Genomic DNA, 22,086 nt, shown 5'->3' with positions numbered 1-22,086 from the left:
AATTGTCCAAAAATCATTTCCCCTCCTTAATGTGGCAGAGATTCTTCAACTTTGTCATCCAGTTCTGCAATCCAAAACCTGAATGATTCAAAGCAGATATGACTATTGCAGGTCTGTTCATCAGGGCCAGGCTCACTGCCCACAAGTACCTACAACATGTAGTACAGATAATGAAATGGCTGATTATTTGTATCCACTTTTCAGTTTGCTATGAGTTTTTATTCTTCTTCTGCACATTTGCGTGCATTAAGCATTAAAATATTTGGCAAAATCATCTCAAGTTGGGAGGCAAAAAGCAGCACATTCTTCCCATGCTGCATCATATTCCTAATCTCACTCAATCCCCAACTGTAACACCTCTTTATGTCACGTTCCCATTAATGAAGATTTTGCCTGACCATCCTGCTTCCAACAAGTACACCAGACTGGCCTTGCATTGAGTGCTTAATATGTGGAGGAATTATTAATTAGTGTGAGCATTGGGGGCATTTGTTTTTATTCATCCATGCAACAGCCTAGACAATATGAAAGCTTCGGCTGAAAATTGGCAAGTAACAGTTGTGCCACACAAATGCCAGTTATAGACTTAAGTTTAGAAGGGACACAAAAAATTTGGATATCTCCAATCAAGGCAGCAAATCTGAATAGTGTGCCAAATTAACTGAAGAGATTACAAACAGTGCAAATTATGTCAACTAAATAGCCTGAGCAGCCTGAATAAAAAACCTATAACGTTTACTGGAACAATCTTATTGAGGCATGTAAGATCCTGATAAAACATGACAAGGTGGATGCTGAAAGAATCAGACACAGTAAGTAGAGGATATGGGTCCTCCACTGAAGCTGTAGGTGAAGAAGTCTTTTCTATCAGAGGTTTATTGGATCAATGGAACTCTAGAGAGTAGTGGAGGCAGGGTGATTGAATATTTTTAAGGCAGACTTAGACAGATTCTTGGCTGACAAAGATATTGAAGGTAGGCAGGAACATGAAGTTAAGGTCACAATCAGACTAGCTATAATCTTACTGAATGGGAGAATGCTCTAAATTGCTAATGGCCTATTTTGCTACTAGTTTGTACATACAAATGTATGGATTGTTTTCCCCTCACAAACTTTCACCCTTCCTTTCCTGAAGCTGCTTGGTTATAGTTCCACTGACAAAGATTCCTGAGTGGCCACTCTTCAAGTGTGAGTTTTGGGAGATGAGTGGAAGTTGGATTGTAGGGCATCCAACTGTCACCTGTTATCGCCCAGCAGTTACTGATTGATTTTCCCCAATATTTAACTGAGAGCAAATTGAAGGTTGAACATTTCTCAGGTCCATGCCAGGCTGTGCAGTTTTTGAACGAGACCATCAGGGAACAACAGTTACAATTCTACCCAACATAATAATTAAGGAACCAATCTATCTTAGTTTGATGAAGTGAACACTTTATGATGGAGCTGCATGATTGGCTTTTCTGGATGGTGATTTATTAATGCAGTCTGGTTAATCATTACTGCACTGCTTCAGTTAGTTTGTGGAAACATACTTTGTTGGGAAAAGTACTGTGCTTTTAGTAATGATGTAGTTTGACACTGCAGGTGTGCTGGTCAATCTTTGCGGTCAGTCGCTGTTTGCTTGTCATATTATGCAAATTCCAAATTCTGTTATCCTTAAAATGAATCTCCCCATCTAGTGGCTTAATTTATAATTAACTGAGCATAGACAAAACCAATGACCTGGAAATTGAGCTCCGTAGCATCTGAGATGTTAAAGCAGCTTGTTAACCTTTCAATATTCTGAACCATGACCATGATGAGCAGGAGGGAATGCTTTTCTCTGACCTCAGCACTAAGAGAGGAGGCAACAAGTTTAAAAAGAAACAAAAAAACAGGAAGTGTGAGTAAAGCAGAATCTGTGGAGAGAAAGCTGAGTTAACATTTCAGGTCCAGTTACCCTTCTTCCGAACCGACTGTGGCTAGGATAAAGTAGGTATATATGCTAAAGATGGGGTGGGGAGAGAGACAAGGAGTAAATGGTAGGTGGAGATGGAGCCGAAAAAGAGATAGAGAACTAGCTGCACAGACAAAGGAATTGGGGAGGTCTGTCTGGGAGAATGAATATCTGGTAATAGGGACCATTAGGTGCCAACAATAGGTTGCTTATGGTAGCAGCCCGTGTGATGACAAGGCCTGGTGTGTGGGGATTAGGGTAAGAACACGGGAGAAGATGCTGAAGCACTAAAACTGTTGAACTCCATATTGAGTCCAGAGAGCTGCAGGGTTCCCAAGGGGAAAATGAGATGCTGTTCTTCCAGTTTGTGCTGAGCTTCGCTGGAGCATTGTAGAATGTCTGAGACAGAGATGTTGACCAGGGAACATAGTGGTATGTTAAAGTATCAGGCAACAGGGAAATCAGATTCATTTTAGTGGACTGAGTGTAGGTGTTCTGCGAAGTGGTCACCCAGTCTGCACTTCATCTCCCCAATGTAGAGCAGCGAATTTGAGCACATTTTGAGCAGCGAATGTATAGATTACACTGAGTGTCTGAGGTGATCCGAGGCTAAATGTCCTTGACCGCACTCACTCAGACCTCTCTCACACAAGCAGACACACTCTCTCTCTCCCAAACACATTTGCCACCCTCCCCCCCCCCCCCACACACACACACACACACTCTCTCTCTCCCAAACACAAATGCCCCCCCCCCCCCCCCCCCCACACACACACACACACTCTCTCTCTCCCAAACACACACAAACACGCGCGCGCAAACACATGTAAATCCATGGGGTGAATTTCCATTTGCAGATTTGTATTTGCAGATACATTCTATTTTATTCAAAAAGTACACAATCTATAGGCAGTCAGTCAATGTGACATTTTATAAATACCTACTTTGGAAATAAAACCAGTCTGATTCATGGATAGGACACAGATAGACTCTATCTTCACATCTTTAATGCATTGTCTGAGCTGAGATGTCACCTTTCTTTTAATATACTGATAAAGCCTTAAGTTATCTTGGGGCAGTGGATTGAAAGAAATTCTGGGATTTACATATTCATGAGTTTAAACCTGCATCCCCATTCTAAGTAATTAAAGGCTTAACAGCAATCTAGGTTTGTTTAATACATTGCATCAATTGTATAACACTTTGATCTTTTACTTATAAATTCTGTTTCCTACGTATCCTGTCCCATTAGCTCTCTGACAAAGGAGCAGCGCTCCAAAAGCATGTACTTTCAAATAAACCTGTCGAACCATAACCTGGTGTTGTGTGATTTTTAACTTTGTCCAGCCCAGTCCAACACCAGCACCTCCACATCATTATATGTAGTAGTATAGGTGGGGAATAGATGCCGTTATCTGCAGCAAAGACTATGCCCTACAAGCAGTGTAGTCTACCTGGTGCCACTGTTCAGGGCATTTTTTCTGGGCTGGAGAGGAACTTGGGGCAGGAATGTAAGAATCCATTTGTCATGGTCCATGTAAGTAGGTAGGACCAGGAAACAGGCTCTGCTGAGGGATTGCAAGTATCTCTTGAAGGTAAATTAGAAACATGAACAACATGGTAATAATCTCTAAAGTGCTACCTGACCCACATGCAATTTGGCATAGGCTAAATAAATTTAGAGAGGAAAATACTTGGCTCAAGTATGGTGTGGCAGAAATGCATTGCAATTTATCAAGCACTGGCAACAGGCTTGGGGAAAGATGGAGCCCAATGGGAAGGGCTTCACTTGAAAGTGCTGGGATATGTGTCCTGGTGAATCATGCAACTAGAGATTTAGATAGAGCTTTAAATTAATTAGTGAGGAGAGATTCAAATGAAAGAGAAAGCAGATGTACAGGGTAGTGAAAAACTGAAACATGCGTCAGTGAGAGAGAGAAAGAAACCTACACTCCTGTCTGACACAGCAGTGAATCTGCACAGCTCCTGCCTTTGCTGTTTGAGTTCAAGTATTTCTGGACACCGGAGTGTGTCTAAGAAAAATAAACAGACAGTGACATTCACAGCTGACCTTAGAGGAACATGTGTGGGAGATATCACAGCACAAGAGCAGATAAGTGCATGGTTTTTAAGTGTAACCTTGCTGTCTTTTTTGAATAGTGAGTAGAGTGGGTTATTTTTGGTTATATGTTTTACTGAGATCTGTCTCGATTAAAATTTAAAAATATAAAACAGAGGTACAAAGTTAGCCTGGAACAGTGTTTTTTAGAGCAGTGAATGTGCTATTTTCTGTAGATTGTCAAGGTACAAAGATGGCCTTTAGGAGAGTGAAGTGCTGTTCCTGTCACATGTGGGAGATTAGGGAAAATTTCCATGTTACTGATGATTATGTCTGCGGTATGTGTGTTTGGTTGCGAATACTATCAGATCACATGGTTCGGTTGGAGATGCAGCTCGAGCCAATGAGGAATTTATAGGAGTTAGGGGTGTGATGGATGGCAGTTATAGGAATACAGAAAAACTGCAGATAGAGTCAGGTAGATGGGTTACCGTCAGTAAAGGTAGGAGAGATAGGCAGGTAGTGCAGGAGCCTCTCGAACAGGTGTGCTGTTTTGGAAAATATAAGGGGTGATGGACTCTCAGGTGAACGTACCACAAACAACTAAGGTTCTGATACCGAGTTTGGCTCTAATGTAACAAGAGGTACATCGGGTTCCAAGTGATCGATTGTGATAGGGACTCTCTAGTCAGAGGCACAGACGGACATTTCTGTGGCCAACAGCAAGAAATCAGAATGGTACATCCTGGTGCCAGGATCAAGGATATCTTGGAGACAATGCAGAATATTCTCAAAGGGGAATGCGACCAACAGGAAGTCATTGTACACACTGAAACAAACAACATAGGAAGGGAAAAGGATGTGATCTGACGGGAGAGTATAGGAAGTTAGGCAGGAGTTTAAAAAGCAGGACCTCGAGAGTAGTAATGCCTAGATTACTCCAGGTGCTATGAGCTAGTGAGGGTGTGAATAGGAGGATAGAGCAGACAAATGTGTGGCTGAGGAGCTGGTGCAGGGGAGAAAGGTTCACATTTTTGGATAATTGGAATCTCTTTTGGGGTAGGCGTGACCGGTGTAAGAAGGACGGATTACCCCGAATTGGAAGGGGACTAATATACTGGCAGGGAGATTTGCTAGAGCTGCTCGAGAGGATTTAAGCCAGTAAGGTATGGGGGTGGGACTCAGGAAGATAGTGAGGAAAGAGATCAATCTGAGACTGGTAAGGTGGGAAAAGGAGTGAGGCAAACAGTCAGGGCAGGCAGGAACAAAGCGTGAGAATGAGGTAAATTAAACTGCATTTATTTCAATGCTAGAGGCCTAACAGGGAAGGCAGGTGAACCCAGGGCATAGTTAGGAACATGGGACTGGGATATCATAGCAATTACAAAGATGTGGCTCAGGGATGGAAGGACTAGCAGCTTAATGTTCCAGGATAAAAACGCTGCAGGAAGGATAGAAAATGGGGTAAGAGAGGAGGGGGAGTGACGTTTTTGATAAGGGATAGCATTATGGCTGTACTTAGAAAGGATATTCCTGGGAATATGTACAGGAAAGTTATTTGGGTGGAACTGAAAAATAAGAAAGGGATGATCACTTTATTGGGATTCTACTGTAGACCTCCCCAAGAGACATTGGAAAATTGAGAAACAAATGTGTAAGGAGATTTCAGTTATCTGTAAGAATAATAGGGTGGCTATGCTAGAGGATTTTAACTTTCCAAACATAGACCTGGGACGGCCATATTGCTAAGGCTTTAGATGGAAATGAATTTGTTAGGTTTGTACTAGAAAATTTTCTGATTCAGTATGTTGATGTACCTACGAGAGAAGGTGCAAAACTTGTCGTACTCTTGGGAAATAAGGCAGGACAGGTAACTGAGGTGTCAGTGGGGGAGCACTTTGGGGCCAGAGACCATAATTAGATTAGATTAGATTAGATTAGATTAGATTACTTACAGTGTGGAAACAGGCCCTTCGGCCCAACAAGTCCACACCGCCCCGCCGAAGCGCAACCCCACCCATACCCCTACATTTACCCCTTACCTAACACTACGGGCAATTTAGCATGGCCAATTCACCTGACCTGCACATCTTTGGACTGTGGGAGGAAACCGGAGCACCCGGAGGAAACCCACACAGACACGGGGAGAACGTGCAAACTCCACACAGTCAGTCGCCTGAGGCGGGAATTGAATCCGGGTCTCTGACGCTGCGAGGCAGCAGTGCTAACCACTGTGCCACCGTGCCGCCCATATTCTATTAGTTTTAAATTAGTGATGAGAAAGGATAGACAGGATCAAAATTCTAAATTGGAGAAGGCCAATTTTGATGGTATTAGGCAAGTACTTTCAAAAGTTGACTGGGTGTGAAAGGTTGCAGGTAAAGGGATGGCTGCCCTTCGGGACCCCACTCATCACTGACCATCTTTCCATCTACAACCACTCTCTGCCCTCTGTCAGCCAGCCAATTCTGAATCCAGACAGCCAAATCTCCCTGTATCCCATACTTCTTGACTTTATGAATGAGCCTACCATGGGGAACCTTATTAAATGCCTTGCTGAAGTCCATATACACCGCATCCACTGCTCGACCTTCGTCGACCTGTCTTGTCACCTCCTCAAAGAACTCAATAAGCCATGCTGACTGCCTTTAATCACACTATGCTTTGCCAAATAGTCATAAATCCTATCGCTCAGAATTCTTTCCAAAACATTTGCTGACCACTGACTGGTCTGTAATTGCCAGGGATTTCCCTATTCCCCTTCTTGAAAAGAGGAACAACATTTTAATTCAGATAAATGAGAGGTGCTGCATTTTGGGAAAGCAAATCTTAGCAGGACTAATACACTTAATGGTAAGGTCCGAGGGAATGTTGCTGAACAAGGAGACCTTGGAGTGCAGGCTCATAGCTCCTTGAAAATGGAATCACAGGTAGATAGGATAGTGAAGAAGGCGGTTGGTATGCTTTCTTTTATTGGTCAGAGTATTGAGTACAGGAGTTGGGAGGTCATGTTGTGGCTGTACAGGACATTGGTTAGGCCATTTTTGGAATATTGTGTGCAGTTTTGTTCTTCCTATCGGAAAGATGTTGTGAAACTTGAAAAGGTTCCTAAAAGATTTACAAGGATGTTGCCAGGGTTGGAGGATTTGAGCTACAGGGAGAGACTTAACAGGCTGGGGCTGTTTTCCCTGGAGCATCGCAGGCTGAGAGGTGACCTTATAGAGGTTTACAAAAATATGAGGGGCATGGATAGGATAAAAAGTCTTTTCCCTGGGGTCGGGGAGTCCAGAACTAGAGGGCATAGGTTTAGAGTGAGAGGGGAAAGATATAAAAGAGACCTAAGGGGCAACTGTTTCACACAGAGGGTGATACTTGTATGAAATGAGCTGCCAGAGGAAGTGGTGGAGGCTGGTACAATTGCAACATTTAAAATGCATTTGGATGGGTATATGAATAGGAAGGGTTTGGAGGGATATGGGCCAGGTGCTGGCAGGTGGGACTAGATTGGTTTGGAATATCTGGTCAGCATGGATGAGTTGGACTGAAGGGTCTGTTTCCATGCTGTACATCTCTATGACGCTATGACTCTATTTGCCTCCTTCCAATCCTCCGGTACGACTCCCGTGGAGAGTGAGGAGGCAAAGATCCTTGCCAGTGGCTTAGCAACCTCCTTTCTCACTTCCTGGAGCAGCCTTGGATATATCTGGTCTGGCCCTGGGGACTTTACAATCTTAATGTTTTCCAAATTTCCAGCATATCATCTTCATCAATCTTGATCTGGTCAAGACTATATCTCATCTCCTCAAAGTTTTCATTCACAACAAGTTCCCTTTCCTTAGTGAAAACCGAAGCAAAAAACTCATTTAGGGCCTCCCCTATCTGCTCAGATCCACACACAAGTTCCCTCCACTATCCCTGATCGGCCCTACCTTCTCCCTGATCATTCTCTTATTCCTCACATATGAGTAAAATGCCTTTGGGTTTTCCCCAATCCTTTTTGCCAAGCCTTTCTCGTGCCCCCTCCTGCTCTCCTCAGTCCATTTCTGAGCTCCTTTCTAGCAAGTCTGTAATCCTCTAAAGCTGTGCTAGATTCTTGCTTCCTCCACCTTACGTAAGCTGCCTTCTTCCTTTTGACAAGAAGCTCCTCTGTTCTCGTCATCCAAGGGTCCTTAATCTTACCCCTTCTTACCTGTCTCAGAGGAACAAATGCGTGCATCTCTCTCAACAACTGCTCCTTAAACAGTCTCCACATGTCTGCTGTGCCCTTTCTGTGGAACAATTGCTCCCAGTCTGTACTTCCCAACTCCTGTCTGATAGCGTCATAATTTTCTTTTCCCCAATTAAATATCTTCCCTCGGTAACTGCTCCTTTCCCTCTTCAACGCTATGGTAAATGTGAGGCAGTCGTGATCACTGTCACCAAAGTGTTCTCCCACCGTGAGACCTGACACCTGTCCTGGCTCATTGCCGAGCACCAAATCCAAAATGACCTCTCCCCTCATCGGCCTGAGTAAGGAAACCCTCCTGAACACACCTGACAAAAACGGCTCCATCCAAACCATCTTCACTTAGGAGGTTCCAGTCAATATTGGGAAAGTTGAAATCACCCGTAACAACAACCCTGTTACTTCTGCATTTTTGAAGAATCCGCCCGCCTATGATTTCTTCAATCTTTCTACTGTTATTAGGGGGTCTGTAGAAAACCCCCAATGTGGTGGCTTTTCCCTTGCTGTTCCTAATTTCCACCCATACTGACTCAGTAGACAAACTTTCCTCAACAACGTTCATTTATGTAGCTGTGATGTACTCTCTGATTAGCAATGCTACACCCCCTCCTCTTTTTCCACCCTCCCTATTCTTTTTAAATGTTCTCAACCCTGGAACATCAAGCAACCATTCCTGCCCCTGTGAAACCCACGACTCCGTTATGGCCACAACATCATAGTCCCAAGTATTGATCCATGCTCTAAGTTTGTCGCTCTTGTTTCTGACACTCCTTGCGTTAAAGCAGACACACTTTAACCAATCCCTTTGTTTCATCGCGTGAGAAACATTCCCAATAGATTCACTACATCCTGTCACTGCCCCATCTACAACTGTCCTCCTCTCAGAAATGTGGCTCTGATTTCCACCCCCCTGCCAAACTAGTTTAAAGCCTCCCGAATCACAAAATTTAACAAAATATGCTCTGGACTCCAATACTTAAGTTTGTGCAAGACCTCATCCAGACTAAGAATGTATACTTGGGAACCTTTACAGTTTAAGGGTACAACTTTGTTCCCAATCTCTTAGAAGAAGCAGCTAGTTCAGTTACCATGGATTGTGGTAAAAGATCTGGCCCAAGCTTGACGGGGCAAAATGTGTTGAGAAAGCTTCATCTAAAGTGGCTCAACATTTTCCGATTAGAAAATGGCTGTCTGAGTGAAGTCCGAATTACATACCCAGAATTTTTCAGGAAGGTCTAGGGACTATCAAAGGAGACAAGGCCACTGTGCATGTTAATCAGGAAGCGATCCCAGGTTCTGCAAGGCCCGCACCGTGCCATTTGCCTGATGGGCAAAAGTAGAGGCAGAAGTCCAAAGGCTGGAAAGCAAAGGAATCATCAAACTGGTCTAGTTTGTGGAATGGGCAGGCACTGGTCATACCGATTGTGAAGACCAACAGGTCGATTCACCATTGTGAGGATTTTAAACAAATGGTAAACCATTTTTCATAGCTGGATAAATACTCAATCCCTCACATAGAGGATTTATACACAAAGCTGACAAGGGGGCTCTCCTTCATGAAGCTGGGCACGAGCCAGGTGTACTTGCAATTTCCAGAAATATGTTACAGTTAATACCCGTAAGGCTTTGTATCAATATATGAGACTGCCATTTGGGGCATTGCCAGCCCGTGCAATTTTTCAGTGGACAATGGAGAATATTTTACAAGGTCTACCCCAGATTGCCATTTCTCTAGATGACATGCTAATAACAGGGAAGATCAATAAAAAGCACGTAGAGAACTTGGACATTTTCCTTCTATGTTTCTCCCAGACAGGCATATGCCTTAGAAGGAAAAATGTGTGTTCCAGGCACCCCAATTGACCTTCTTGGTCTACAGAGTTGAGAAGACCGGGTTACACCAGTTGGAAGATAAAGTGAGGGTGATCAAAGGTGCCAGGGCTCCCACATCTGTACTGGAGCTTAGGTCTTTCCTTGGGCTGCAAATTATTATGGAAAGTTCATGCATAACCTGACCTCTATGCAAGCACCTTTGCATCAACTCTTAAAAAAAAGGGTCAGTCTTGGAAATGGTCAAGCCATAGCTTTCAGGGAAGTGATGAAACAGCTCTCATCCTCTAAGATGTTGGCACACTATGATCCCAGGAGAGATCTGGCATTGACATGCACTGCCTCCCCATATGGCATCAGGAATGTTGAAGGTCTCCTGCCCAAAACATCGTTTTTCCTGCTCCTTGGATGCTGCCTGACCTGCTGTGCTTTTCTAGCACCACTCTAATCTTGACTCTAATCTCCAGCATCTGCAGTCCTCACTTTCGCCTAGTATTAGTTCTTAGGTGGCCCAATGGAGAGGAACACACAATACGGTATGCATCCAGGACTTTGGCTGATGCAGAGCGTAAATATTATGGTGTATTATTAGGGGGAGCAAAACTGATTGTCCCAAGCAAAGCTTACCACAAGACACTGGCTGAATTGCACCAGGGTCATCTAGGGTTTTCCAAAATGAAGGTGTTGGTTACAAATTATGTCTGGTGTCCAGGATTGGGTGCAGACATAGCCACGTCGGTGAGGCAGTACACAGAGTGCAAACAAGGACAACAATTACTGCCAGCAGCTCCCCTACAATGGTGAGCATGGCCGGGTAAACCCTGGACTCAGTTACTCATCAATTGTGCATTTCCTTTCATAGGCTCAATGTTTTTAGTCATTGTGGATGTCCACTGAAAGTGGCTGGACCTGCATAGAGTTCATTCGCCAAATGCAGGGACGATGATAGAAAACCTGGTGCATCTTTTGTAATATACAGACTCCTGGAATTGTTGGTCACAGATAACAGGCCATCATTTACCCACAAGAAATTTGAGTATTTTCTGAAGTCCTAAATCTTCAACATATAAGGACAGCTCCATACCATCTATCATCCAACAGTCTGGCAGAAAAAGCAGCCCACACTTTGAAGGCAGGTTGAAAGAAACAGCCTACAGCTTCACTAGATACGGAACTGTCACAATTCCTATTTGGTTATAGGATCATCCCTGCAACTACAGGGAAAGCTCCAGCAGAATTTCTGATGGGGAGAAGACTCTGTGCCAGGTTAAATCTGATCTTCTCAGACCTGGGGTTAGGGTGAAATGGCTTCAGAAATGCCAATGCCAGACACAAAACTCTGCTAAGTGAGAGAGACAGTTTACTTCAGGGGATGAAGTTTGGTGTAGGAACCACAGGAATAGTCCCACATGGATAAGAGGCATGGTCATGTTCAGTGATGTATAAAGTTTGGGTAGGTGTGACAGTCCTGAACAAGTACTTGGGTCATGTGAAAGGTGCAATTCTCAAACGGTGCGGAGTACAACTTGCTCGGCTCCTCGATAGACTTTTTGAATGTTCCAGAACCCATTGGGTTCTCTCTCTCTGTTAAATGTTGAAGATACTTCAGAATCTAAGGTGGACATGGCAATTGTCACCACCTCAACCTCTTGTGCTTTTGAGAAGAGAATGAATCTCTTCTGAGACACTTCAGGTGCAAAAGGCAAGCTACTGTGTGTCACACGCCAGCCGTATCAGAGGCAGAGTTGAACAAACCTGACCTGGTACTGAAATACCCCAGGAGGTGCTGCAAACAAAAGGACTGGCCTATGTCCTTGGACTCAGAGGTGGAGGGATGTCATGTAATGAGGTCAGCCAGGTGGACCTCAGATTATGAGTTCCCTGATTGGGGCTGTTAACCTGGTTGAGTCAGGGAGCCCGGCTGGCGGATAAGAACAGGAGTGTCAGACATCCTGTTCACTCTGAGAGCTGGCTCCAAGGGACCTGGATCAGTGTCAAAGACTCTACGTGTGTAAATAAAAGTTGACTTGATGATGGGACACTGGCCTGTGTGGAGTTATTTCAGTAGAAAAGTGTCAAGTGGCAGTCGAGACCAACTTTCTGTCAAAGCAGTAGTTGGGAGTGTGTTGCTGGAAAAGCACAGCGGGTCAGGAGGAGCAGGAGAATCGACGTTTTGGGCATAAGCCGTTCATCAGAAATTATGTCCGAAATGTTGATTCTCCTGCTCCTCGGATGCTAACTGAGCTGCTGTGCTTTTCCAGCACCACACTCTCGACTCTGATCTCCAGCATCTGCAGTCCTAACGTCTCTTCCTGTCAAAACAGTACACTTGCAGTTGTTGCCAGAGGAGTCCCAGTGAGCTGTTCAAGCTTGCTGTACTGCCTGAAGGTGGTACTACAGGATTTTACTTTTCTTGTTTGTTCATCCAAACCAGTTACGCCCTACTACTCCTCCAAAAATGATCATTGTCAGATCTTGCACTCTCTAACCCTAATTCAGCACAATAAAACAATCAGATTTAAAATGGTGTGTGAATCCATTTAGGAAATACGTTGGTGGAAATATTTGAATTTCAAGTGATGGAAATTGAAGTCAACAGACAGAAATCTGCAACTTTCTTTAAATCAAATGATGCATGCATCAACAACTTTGGTGCTAATTTTAGAAATGTTTATTTGAAACTGTACTTAAATTTCCTATCACATAAGCTTTTAGTAACTGAAATTGGTTAGACAGGATACTTTTCTTTGTAGGCTTATAATCTCTGGCCACTCTAGGGGTTTAGAGTATTTATGGAATAGCAGCTGTTCATCTTGTTTTCTGTTCATAGAAGGAAATTCAGCTGTTCAATACTGTTTGATGCCAAGATAAAAGTTACCAAAGCTAAATATAAATTAACAATGCCCTAGAGATATGCTGTTAAAATGCACTTTTTTTGTTTTCATTCCTTTCAGTTTTTAACTGAGTTAAAACTTCATGATTTTCTCCTACTTTCTAATGGAGAATCACTAAAGTTAATTGTAGCTTCTCACGACTTCCTTGCCGAACATTAACTAACATAGAAACAAACAGAGACCATGGATTTAACCTGGATCATTATAGCCGTGGCTGTGCAGTCAGACTCCAAAGTACCATTTGGGTTGCTGCTAAAGGAGTCTGGAAGTGCCTAAAATGACAGCCCATCCGCTCTAGTTACCTCTGGTGCAGCACTACATTAGAAAGGATTGTAAAACTTGCAAGCTGGGCACACTGCACCATTGTTCAGTGCCTAATGCTGATGTGGCACCTAACCCAGCAGACCTTGTTAACACCTTCCTTTAAATACTCTAAGCCTGAACTCAACTACAGGAGGTCCTACTAACTCTCCCCCCCCACCACCCTCCCCGTAAGGCATTAGTAGAACATTTAGGGGTGGCTGCTGCACAGCTAGTGGAAGTACAGTGTATAGTGTTGTTTGAAGAGTTCTCAAAGTATTCAGATTTGGAAGGGAGTGACTCTGTCCTTTTGAAGTTAAGTGGAGTTTGAAGGCTTCTGAGCAGAAAGCCTGCCGTCCCTCCAGTGGCTGTCACTGTGGACCCCAATTTCTTTGCTTCAGGATCCTTTCTGACTGAAGTCAGGGACATTACCAAATCTCAGGGTTCATTGTGCATCTCTACATTAGGGAGATGACAGAGGTCATGTATACAAGGAGAGAGACTTCATTTTTTTTCCCTCAAATCAAAATGAAGGAGCAGGTACAGGTCTGTGCTTTACTGGTGTATTACACCAGCAACTGTATGCGTACATTCTCTGTTAATGTACTGTTTGTTTCGGGAAATGCAAACATACCTTTACTGTGCCAACTGGGTCACCTTAGTCATGTGATCTTTAATATTGTTGTAAGCAAAGTTAAAAATCACACAACACCAGGTTATAGTCCAACAGGTTTATTTGGTAGCACTAGCTTTCTGAGCGCCACTCCATCAGGTAATTGTGGGGTATAAAATCATAAGATACAGAATTTATCACAAAAGTTTACAGTGTGATACAACAGAAATGATATATTGAAAAAGACTTGGATTTTTGTTAAGTCTCTCATCTTTTAGAATGAACATATTGGTTTCAGTTCTTTCATGTGTAAATCCCAGAACTTTTTTCAAAGTTACATTCTTAAGTGGACGTTAACAATAGGCGTGACGCTGCAAGACAGACGTGACTTAACAAACAATCCAGGTCCTTTTCAATATCATTTCAGTTACATCACACTGTAAACTTTTGCTATAAATTGTGTCTTACGATCTTATACTCCACAACCACCAGATGAAGGAGCATCGCTCAAAAAGCTAGTGCTTCCAAATAAGCCTGTTGGACTATAACCTGGCATTGTGTGATTTTTAACTTTGTCCACCCCAGTCCATCACCAGCACCTCCAAATCGTAAGCAAATTAGTATACAATATGTGGCAACCATTCAACACAGCATTTGAAACAGTGTCGGCAATGATACAATTGAAAATCTAAATGTTCAGAGCTGTTAAGGAGCCTGCTCCTGAAAAAAACATCAAGGAAGAGGTTTTTTGAAAAGAATGAAACTTTGAATTTAAGTGAATAAAAATAGCTATACATTTTGCACATTCAACTTCTGTAAAAATGAAAGGAGATATGAGACGCAATTGAAATAGCCACAGAATTAATTTGTAAGCCTTTGCTACTGGAGAGAGAGTGCTACAAACTAAATTGCAACCTAGGTCTCATTGAAGAGCAAAGAAGCAAGACTGCAGAGAATTTGAAGCTTTTGAAGATACACTTTGACTCCCATAACAATGCTACTTCTGGTCAGTATTTATTTAACATCAGAACTCAAGGGAGGGGAAGGAGGGAGAGGGAGAGAGAGAGAGAATTGGTCAGGATTTGATTGCACTGATACATTTAGGTGGCTCCTTTAAGTTTGGTCAGCTAATATCATCAGAGTTGAAATTATTTTAGGAAGATAGATCCTGCAGTGACAGAATATCTGCTGAGAGAGAAGAAACTTACTCTTAAGAAAGTTTTTCAAGTGTCAATCATCAGCTAAAACTTACTAAAGGATAAACAGACAAGTATTTGTATTATGATGAGAGACATTCCAATGAATTAGAACAATATTTGGTGAAAAGGAATGAATATCTGCAGAGCAGACAGCAGAAAGACCAAAGTCAGAGAGCAGATGTAAATATACCAGAGGACATCGCATGAAAGAAAGGAAAGCATATCCAAATCGGAAAAACAGTGTTCTAATTGCAAGAAGCTGAATCACTTTATACCCAAGCATTTCACAGGAAAGAAGCAAAGCAGGCCTGTGAATATGGCTGCTGGAGAAATGTCAGGCCCATCAGTTGACAAATCACTCGATATAATACAACAGTTTGCTGTTGTCAGGTCTAAAAGTGATAAATTGTTTCTGGCTGTTAGATTAATGACTGCAGAAGGAGGGTATGAAGTAAATGTGAAGTATCAAATGGATTTCAATGTTTCACACAATATAATGAGCTTCATAGACCTGTTTGAAGTGGCTCAAGATAGTGAGCCAAAAGTGAAACTCTCAAAGTAAGGTTTAGGCAGAATGATGGAATGATACTCACGCCAAATGAACTAATTAGGCTGAGGGCCCAAGGCAACAGGAAGAATTGAAATCTGGAGTTCCTGAAAGTAAATGTTAAGCAACTGAAGTAAATCTGAAGCTTGGAGTGATAATTCTAAATGTGCCAGAAGATGTTTGCAACTCTTTGCAGATCACTACGCCAATGACTCCTAAAAGATTCCAAAACCTTTTTACAGACTTTAGATGTTGAATATCTTCCTGGTGAGTATTATTTCAAAGTAGATAAGACTGTGAGACCAACATAGCATCTGCTCAGGAGAGTTCCAGCTACCTTCAAAGGCTAGCCTGAAAGACAAGTTACAGGAATTATAAAAGAAGGGAATAATCAAGAAAATGACAACTTCTGCAGACTAGATTAGCAGCATGGTACAGTGAAAACATCTGGAAATCTGAGGCAAAAGCAGAGTGTTGGAGAAATGCAGCAGGTATAACAGCATCTGTGGAGAAACAGAAATGGGTTTCAATTCTAGTGAAGCTTCACCAGAACTGAAAACAGCTGGGAAATGGTGATATTTATACTGATGAGGTTGGGGTTGAGGTGAGGGGGGAAATTGAGTGAGTCGAATAGAACATATCCTTGCTGCTTTCAGATCTGAAGAAGGACTTGACACATGAATACTACAAGATATAGATGTGAAGCCCATGACAGGACAAGTATGCAGGCTGGCTTTAAGAAACTGTAACTCATGCTGTCACACACTTCCCTGTCTACATCATCTTGATTGGATGTAGAGTAACTGTACGCCATTATCCCATGCCCAAAAGACTAGTATAATCTTATTTTTAGCCCTGTATATTTAACCATAAAATTACTGTGGTTTCATGCCAGCAATGACAAAAAAGGGTTTTACCTAAAACAATACCTCAAAGTATGTTTCTGATCATTAAGTCTAGAGTTGCCACTTTTGCACCAATATGATTGATCTTGTTCTGCCCAGTTGTTTAAGTTGTTACAGAGGCATTTTTGATACCTCTGGATTTACTGTTGCATAAGTTGCATTTTACAAGTTTTCATTTTTATTTTCAAAGGTTTTGTTCCTGTTACATTCATGCTACCGGCAGATTATAATATGTTTGTGGAAGAATTTAGGAAGAATCCAAACAGCACCTGGATCATGAAACCTTGTGGAAAGGCTCAAGGAAGGGGAATATTTCTTATTAACAAGCTTTCACAAATCAAGAAATGGTCTCGTGACAACAAAGCCGCTAAGTGAGTATAGAAATAAATGTAACTCTGAGAGTTAATCAGCTCTGTGGAGACTTAGGGAGAGGTATTGATTAAAATATAAAATAGGATGCAGCAGACTTGGTGCATTTTCATTCCAGGAGTTACAGTAGCAATGCTTTGAAGTTGCTTAGACCGAACTGTTCAGGATATACCTGCTGGCAGAACAGCTGGGTCTGGGAAATGAGAAACATTTGTGCCTGGAATTTTGAAACTTCTTTTAAACTCAATTACTGGAGCTAGAAAATAATATTACAAATGTATTGTTTTGGCTTTTCTTTTTCTCTGTAGACATATTTTACTTCTCATAGATTATACAGAACTATGGGATCTTGGGATATCCTTCCCCACCCAAAGTGATAGGAACATTGAAACATAAATGGGATTCTCAATGGACAAAGATTTCCTTGATATTATAATGAAGGAGAATCAAGAGCAGAAGAGGATAGTGGAAAAAGATATCAAATATCACATCAAAAGCATATGGCCTACAATGTTTTATCATTCCATTATCTTCCCATTGCCTTGCCAATTGATTGCATTTATAGAGACACACACCCTAAAAAGGCTTAATGAGAATTCATGTTTGAAGAAATTTAGTAAAGACACAATAGGGAAACTGAATCAGCTACAACACAATGACATATCTTTTTTGTTGTTTGGACTTGCCATTACTCTGTGGTGCTGCCAATTACATTTCCCTTCAATTTCGACCAAAAAGCTGATTGCAACTGTTGATGGCTATTTCCCCTGCCACATCACACAACACCATTTCTTACCCAACAAGTTGAAATTATTTCTCCCCATTTATCTTATCAATAAAACCAAATAACTTTGTACATCTCTATTTGGTCATCTCTTAATTTTTTTTTGTGTTCTAATGAAAAAAGGCTCCCTTTTTCTCAATATCCCTCCACAACTAAAGGATGCCATCCCTGATATTTGTTTGTTAGACTGTTCCCATGGCTTTGAAATGCTTCGTTAATTAAGGTGGCCAACTGGGACTCAGTGATCCTGATATTGCTCTCTTTTCTTTGCCCAGGGTCCCAACAGACAGAATGCCCATTTTCTCGGCTGCATTATTGGTATAGCTCAGTCACGTTCTAGATCGGACATGCACTTGAAAATAATGGTGGGAACAAATGCATTTCGAAGATCTGCAAATGAAGAATTGCAGATGCAAAGCCCAAAATTTTATTGAAGTCCTTTAAAATAAATGTCAGATTTATCTTTTTAATCCTCTTCACTTGCTCAGTTTTTCCAATTAAGGGGATTGTAGATGCAAAGCCCATCACCAGCATCTTAGGGTGTTAATTTCTTTTGGTGTTAATTTCTTTTTCAGTTTTGTGACTACCCCTTGCAAGGAAACTTATGTCATCTCCCTCTACATAGACAATCCATTATTAATTGGTGGGAAGAAGTTTGATCTCCGTTTCTATGTGCTAGTGACTTCAATTCGTCCATTAAAATGTTACATGTAAGTTTTATTCTTAGATGATACTGCAGCTTATTTGCTTTGAGCCATGGATACATCTACAGAGGGCACCTCTGCTGAACACAGATAATAATGGGGTTGTACTTCATATAGTTCTGTTGCTAATGCCAAGCTATAGATATCTGATAATGCAAAACAGAAATAGTCTCAAGCGTAGAAACTGTGGGATTAATTCTAACCCTCTCTCCAACCCTTTGGAATGTTGATTGGGATCTAATTGCATGATCACAACCAAGTGAACTCTATGGACAGCCCATCAGAGGTCAAAGTCAAATTAAAAATGCTAGTCTTAAGCGGATTCTTGTGAGTGTGAAGATGCAGAAAATGATGCCTGTGTCAACAGTTGCTGGAGCAAGATATTAGAATGTAACTTTAACTTTGCACATGTAAATTTTCAGCCAGGTATTGTTTTCATGTTTTCTATCGATACCAAAGATTGCAAGGGTAACAAGCTTGAATTTTTCCCTATGTGGTTCCAGACTCTCTCTTTGTTCAGTGTTTTGTGCATTGAAAATTCATTTTTAAAAATATTTTTTCTAGGTATAAACTGGGTTTTTGTCGCTTCTGCACTGTCAAATACACTCCAAGTACCAATGAACTAGACAACATGTTTGTGCATCTTACAAACGTAGCCATACAGAAACATGGGGTAAGATCTTGTTGCAATAACAAAAAGAATCACAATGCAAGTCCTCTGGGTGTGTTCGAGGTCATGTGTGTGAACTTCCTCCTCAACTCTCAATGTTGAAAACCATCCAATGGTAGTTTTGATCCACGCCAAAGTCAGACGCTATTGAGCAAGTGATCCGGATTATCCTAGGAAAACTTGCATAGTGGACTGTTTGTTTTCATTTATTGTTACAAGACTGTAGTATAACATTAAATGTAGAGTAAAATATAACTTTATATCTGTGATATCCCTCAGACTGAACTCTTAAGCTAGCAAAAAACCCAGAAGTTCTCCTCAGGCAAAGAGACAAATTTATATAGTTTCAATTGACTGGAGTGTGGACTGCAAATAGCTCATTCAAAATAGCAGCTAATTTGCTAAACTCTGTCTTAACTATCAAGGCTCTATCCTAAGAACACTGCCCACTTTATAAAAAAAATCATTCAGGGAAATGGGCTATGCTGGCTAGGCCAGCATTTATTGTGCATCTGCAATTGCAAAGATGGTGATGAGCTGCCTTCTTGAACTACTGCATCATCTCAACTCTGGAACATTTCTTCAGAAATTCCTTAGGGTAGGATCCTATAGCCAACCACCTTCAGATGTTTCATCTCAGACCTTCCCTATGTTGCACCAGTATTCCATCAAACTTCTGACATGTGCCATGTATATGGAGGGCAAGCTTTGGGAAGTCAAAAGTTGTTTGCTGCAGACTTCCAAGCCTCTGACTACTCTTGTAGTCATAATATTTATATAGCTAGTCCAGATCAGGTTGTGGTCAATAGTTTTTGATAGTTGGGGATTCGGTGATGATAATGCCATTGAATGTCAGGGGGCAATGGTTAGATGCTTTCTTGTTGGAGATGGTCATTGCCTGGCACTTGTGTGGTGTGAATATCACCTTCAGACCATGCCTGGATATTTTCCAGGCCTTGCTGCATTTGATGTGGTCTGCTCCGGTATCTGAGGAGTCATGAATGGTGCTGAGTATTGTGCAACCAATAAAGAGCTTCCCCATTTCTGACCTTCTGATGGAGGGTAGGTCTTTGATGAAGCAGCTGAAGATGGATGGACTTAGGATACTATACCAAAGAACGCTTATGGAGATATCCTGGGGCTGGGATGATTGACCTCCAACAACCTTTATGCTAGGTATGACTCCAACTGGTGGTGACATTTTCCCTGATTCCCATTGACTATAATTTTACTAGATCTCCTAAATGCTACATGGACTACAGTAGCTCAAGGAGGCAGCTCACCACCACTTCTCAAGGGGAAACTAGGCTTACACAATAAATACTGACCAGCCCATGATATCCATTACTTACTTGTGTGTTTTTTAATATATTCAATCAGTCAAATGCCATCTTGGGCAGACACTCTTACCTCACCCCACCTCTGGAGTTCAGCTCTTTTATCCATGTTTGAATCAAGGTTATAATGAGTTAAAGAGCTGAATGGGATTAGCAGAACCCAAACTAAACATCCGTGAACAGGCTATTGCTATTGTAATTGCAAATTCTGCTGTCTCACTTCACTGATGATCAAGAGTAGAATGATGGATCAGTAATTGGCAGTGTAGAACGTATCCTGCTTTTGTGTATAGGACATACTAAAGTAATCTTTCACATTGTCGGCGGTGTACTCAAACAGCTATGCCAGGGGACAGAAAATTCTGGAACAGAAGTCTTCACTACTATTGACAGATATTGTCAGAGCCCATACCTTTGCAGTATCTGATGCCCTTTCATTACTTGATATCATGTGGAGTTCATCAAATTAGCTAAAGAATGACCATCTGTGATACTGGGGATCTTTAGAAGAGATGAAGATGGAGCCCATCTACTTGGTTCTTCTAGCTGAAAATTGTTACAAATGCTTCAGCCTTACCTTTTGCACTGATGTACAGAGCTTCCCCAGTCATTGAGGAGTGGATATTTAAGGAGCTTCCTCCTCCAATGGATTAATTGCCCCCACCATTTACAATTGGTAGATGTAGCAAAACTGCTGAGCTTAGATCTGATCCATTGCTTGTGGGATCACTTAGCCCTCTCTCTTACATACCTCTTATGCCATTTGACATGTAAGTATTCCGGTGTTGCAGCTTCACCAGGTTGACATCTCATATTTAAATACATTTGGTTCTGCACCTGGTATACCCTCCTGCTCTCTTTTTTGCATCAGAGATAATTTCATGGCTTGATGCTAATGATTGAGTGGGGGGATTTGGGGGCATGAGGTTGCTGATGGTGTTTGAATATAATGCTGTTGCTGCTAATGGCCCATAGTGCCTTGTGGATGCTCAGTCTTAAGTTGCTAGATCTATTATATGTCTATCCATTGGTCAGAGTACTATAGAGTATGATGGAACGTATCCTCAGAGAGAGATGGGATTTTGTCTCTCAGGAACTATGCAGTGGTAACTACTATTGTTACCATCATAGAGAGAAGCATCTTTGGCAAGAAGATGTAGATTAGATTCCCTACAGTGTGGAAACAGGCCCTTCGGCCCAACAAGTCCACACCAACCCTTCGAAGACTAACAAATTGACAGCCTCCAGCCACAGCACAGGCTTTTTAATTTCTTTCCATTTCCCCTTGTGTCATGTTCTTGAGCCACAGCCTTTCTCAAAGCTGAGGAAACTGATTCAAACCTCTTCAAATACTAATTTAGTCACACCTCAAAAATAGTACCTTGGATTACCTTGCTTCTAAATCCTACTTCATACACTGGAATAAGCCGAATTGGATTGCGGCAGGTCATGATGAGGTCAGGGCCACATCAGATTACATTAAATTCCATTGTGTTACCTAAAATTCTTCTGTGAATTTTTTTTTCATGAAAGTGAGGAGCATACATACCAGAGGACAGGATTAACTTCCATTGTTTATGATAAGGAGGTGCTGGTGTTGGACTGGGGTGGACAAAGTTAAAAATCACACAACACCAGGTTCTCGTCCAACAGATTTATTTGGCAGTACTAGCTTTCGAAATGCTGCTCATTCATCAGTTAGCTGGTGGGGCAG

At 41.9% G+C, this 22,086-nt stretch overlaps 1 protein-coding gene across 1 annotated transcript in view; it reads left to right on the top strand.

The window, feature by feature from the left end:
* LOC122559375 (polyglutamylase complex subunit TTLL1-like) overlaps window positions 1–22,086 on the top strand; it is an 88,568-nt gene that overhangs the window by 42,511 nt on the left and 23,971 nt on the right. Inside the window, exons 5-7 of the mRNA XM_087997296.1 lie at window positions 16,699–16,879; window positions 18,237–18,371; window positions 18,930–19,038. Coding sequence (XP_087853422.1) covers window positions 16,699–16,879; window positions 18,237–18,371; window positions 18,930–19,038 — 425 coding nt within the window. The remainder of the gene's footprint in view (window positions 1–16,698; window positions 16,880–18,236; window positions 18,372–18,929; window positions 19,039–22,086) is intronic.

Source organism: Chiloscyllium plagiosum, unplaced genomic scaffold (assembly GCF_037043375.1).
Source record: "Chiloscyllium plagiosum isolate Xiang-an unplaced genomic scaffold, Cpla_swu_hap1 HiC_scaffold_19, whole genome shotgun sequence".
NCBI classification, from domain to species: Eukaryota; Metazoa; Chordata; class Chondrichthyes; order Orectolobiformes; family Hemiscylliidae; genus Chiloscyllium; species Chiloscyllium plagiosum.
Note: the sequence above shows the minus strand (reverse complement) of the source record. Positions and strands in the feature narration are given on the sequence as shown.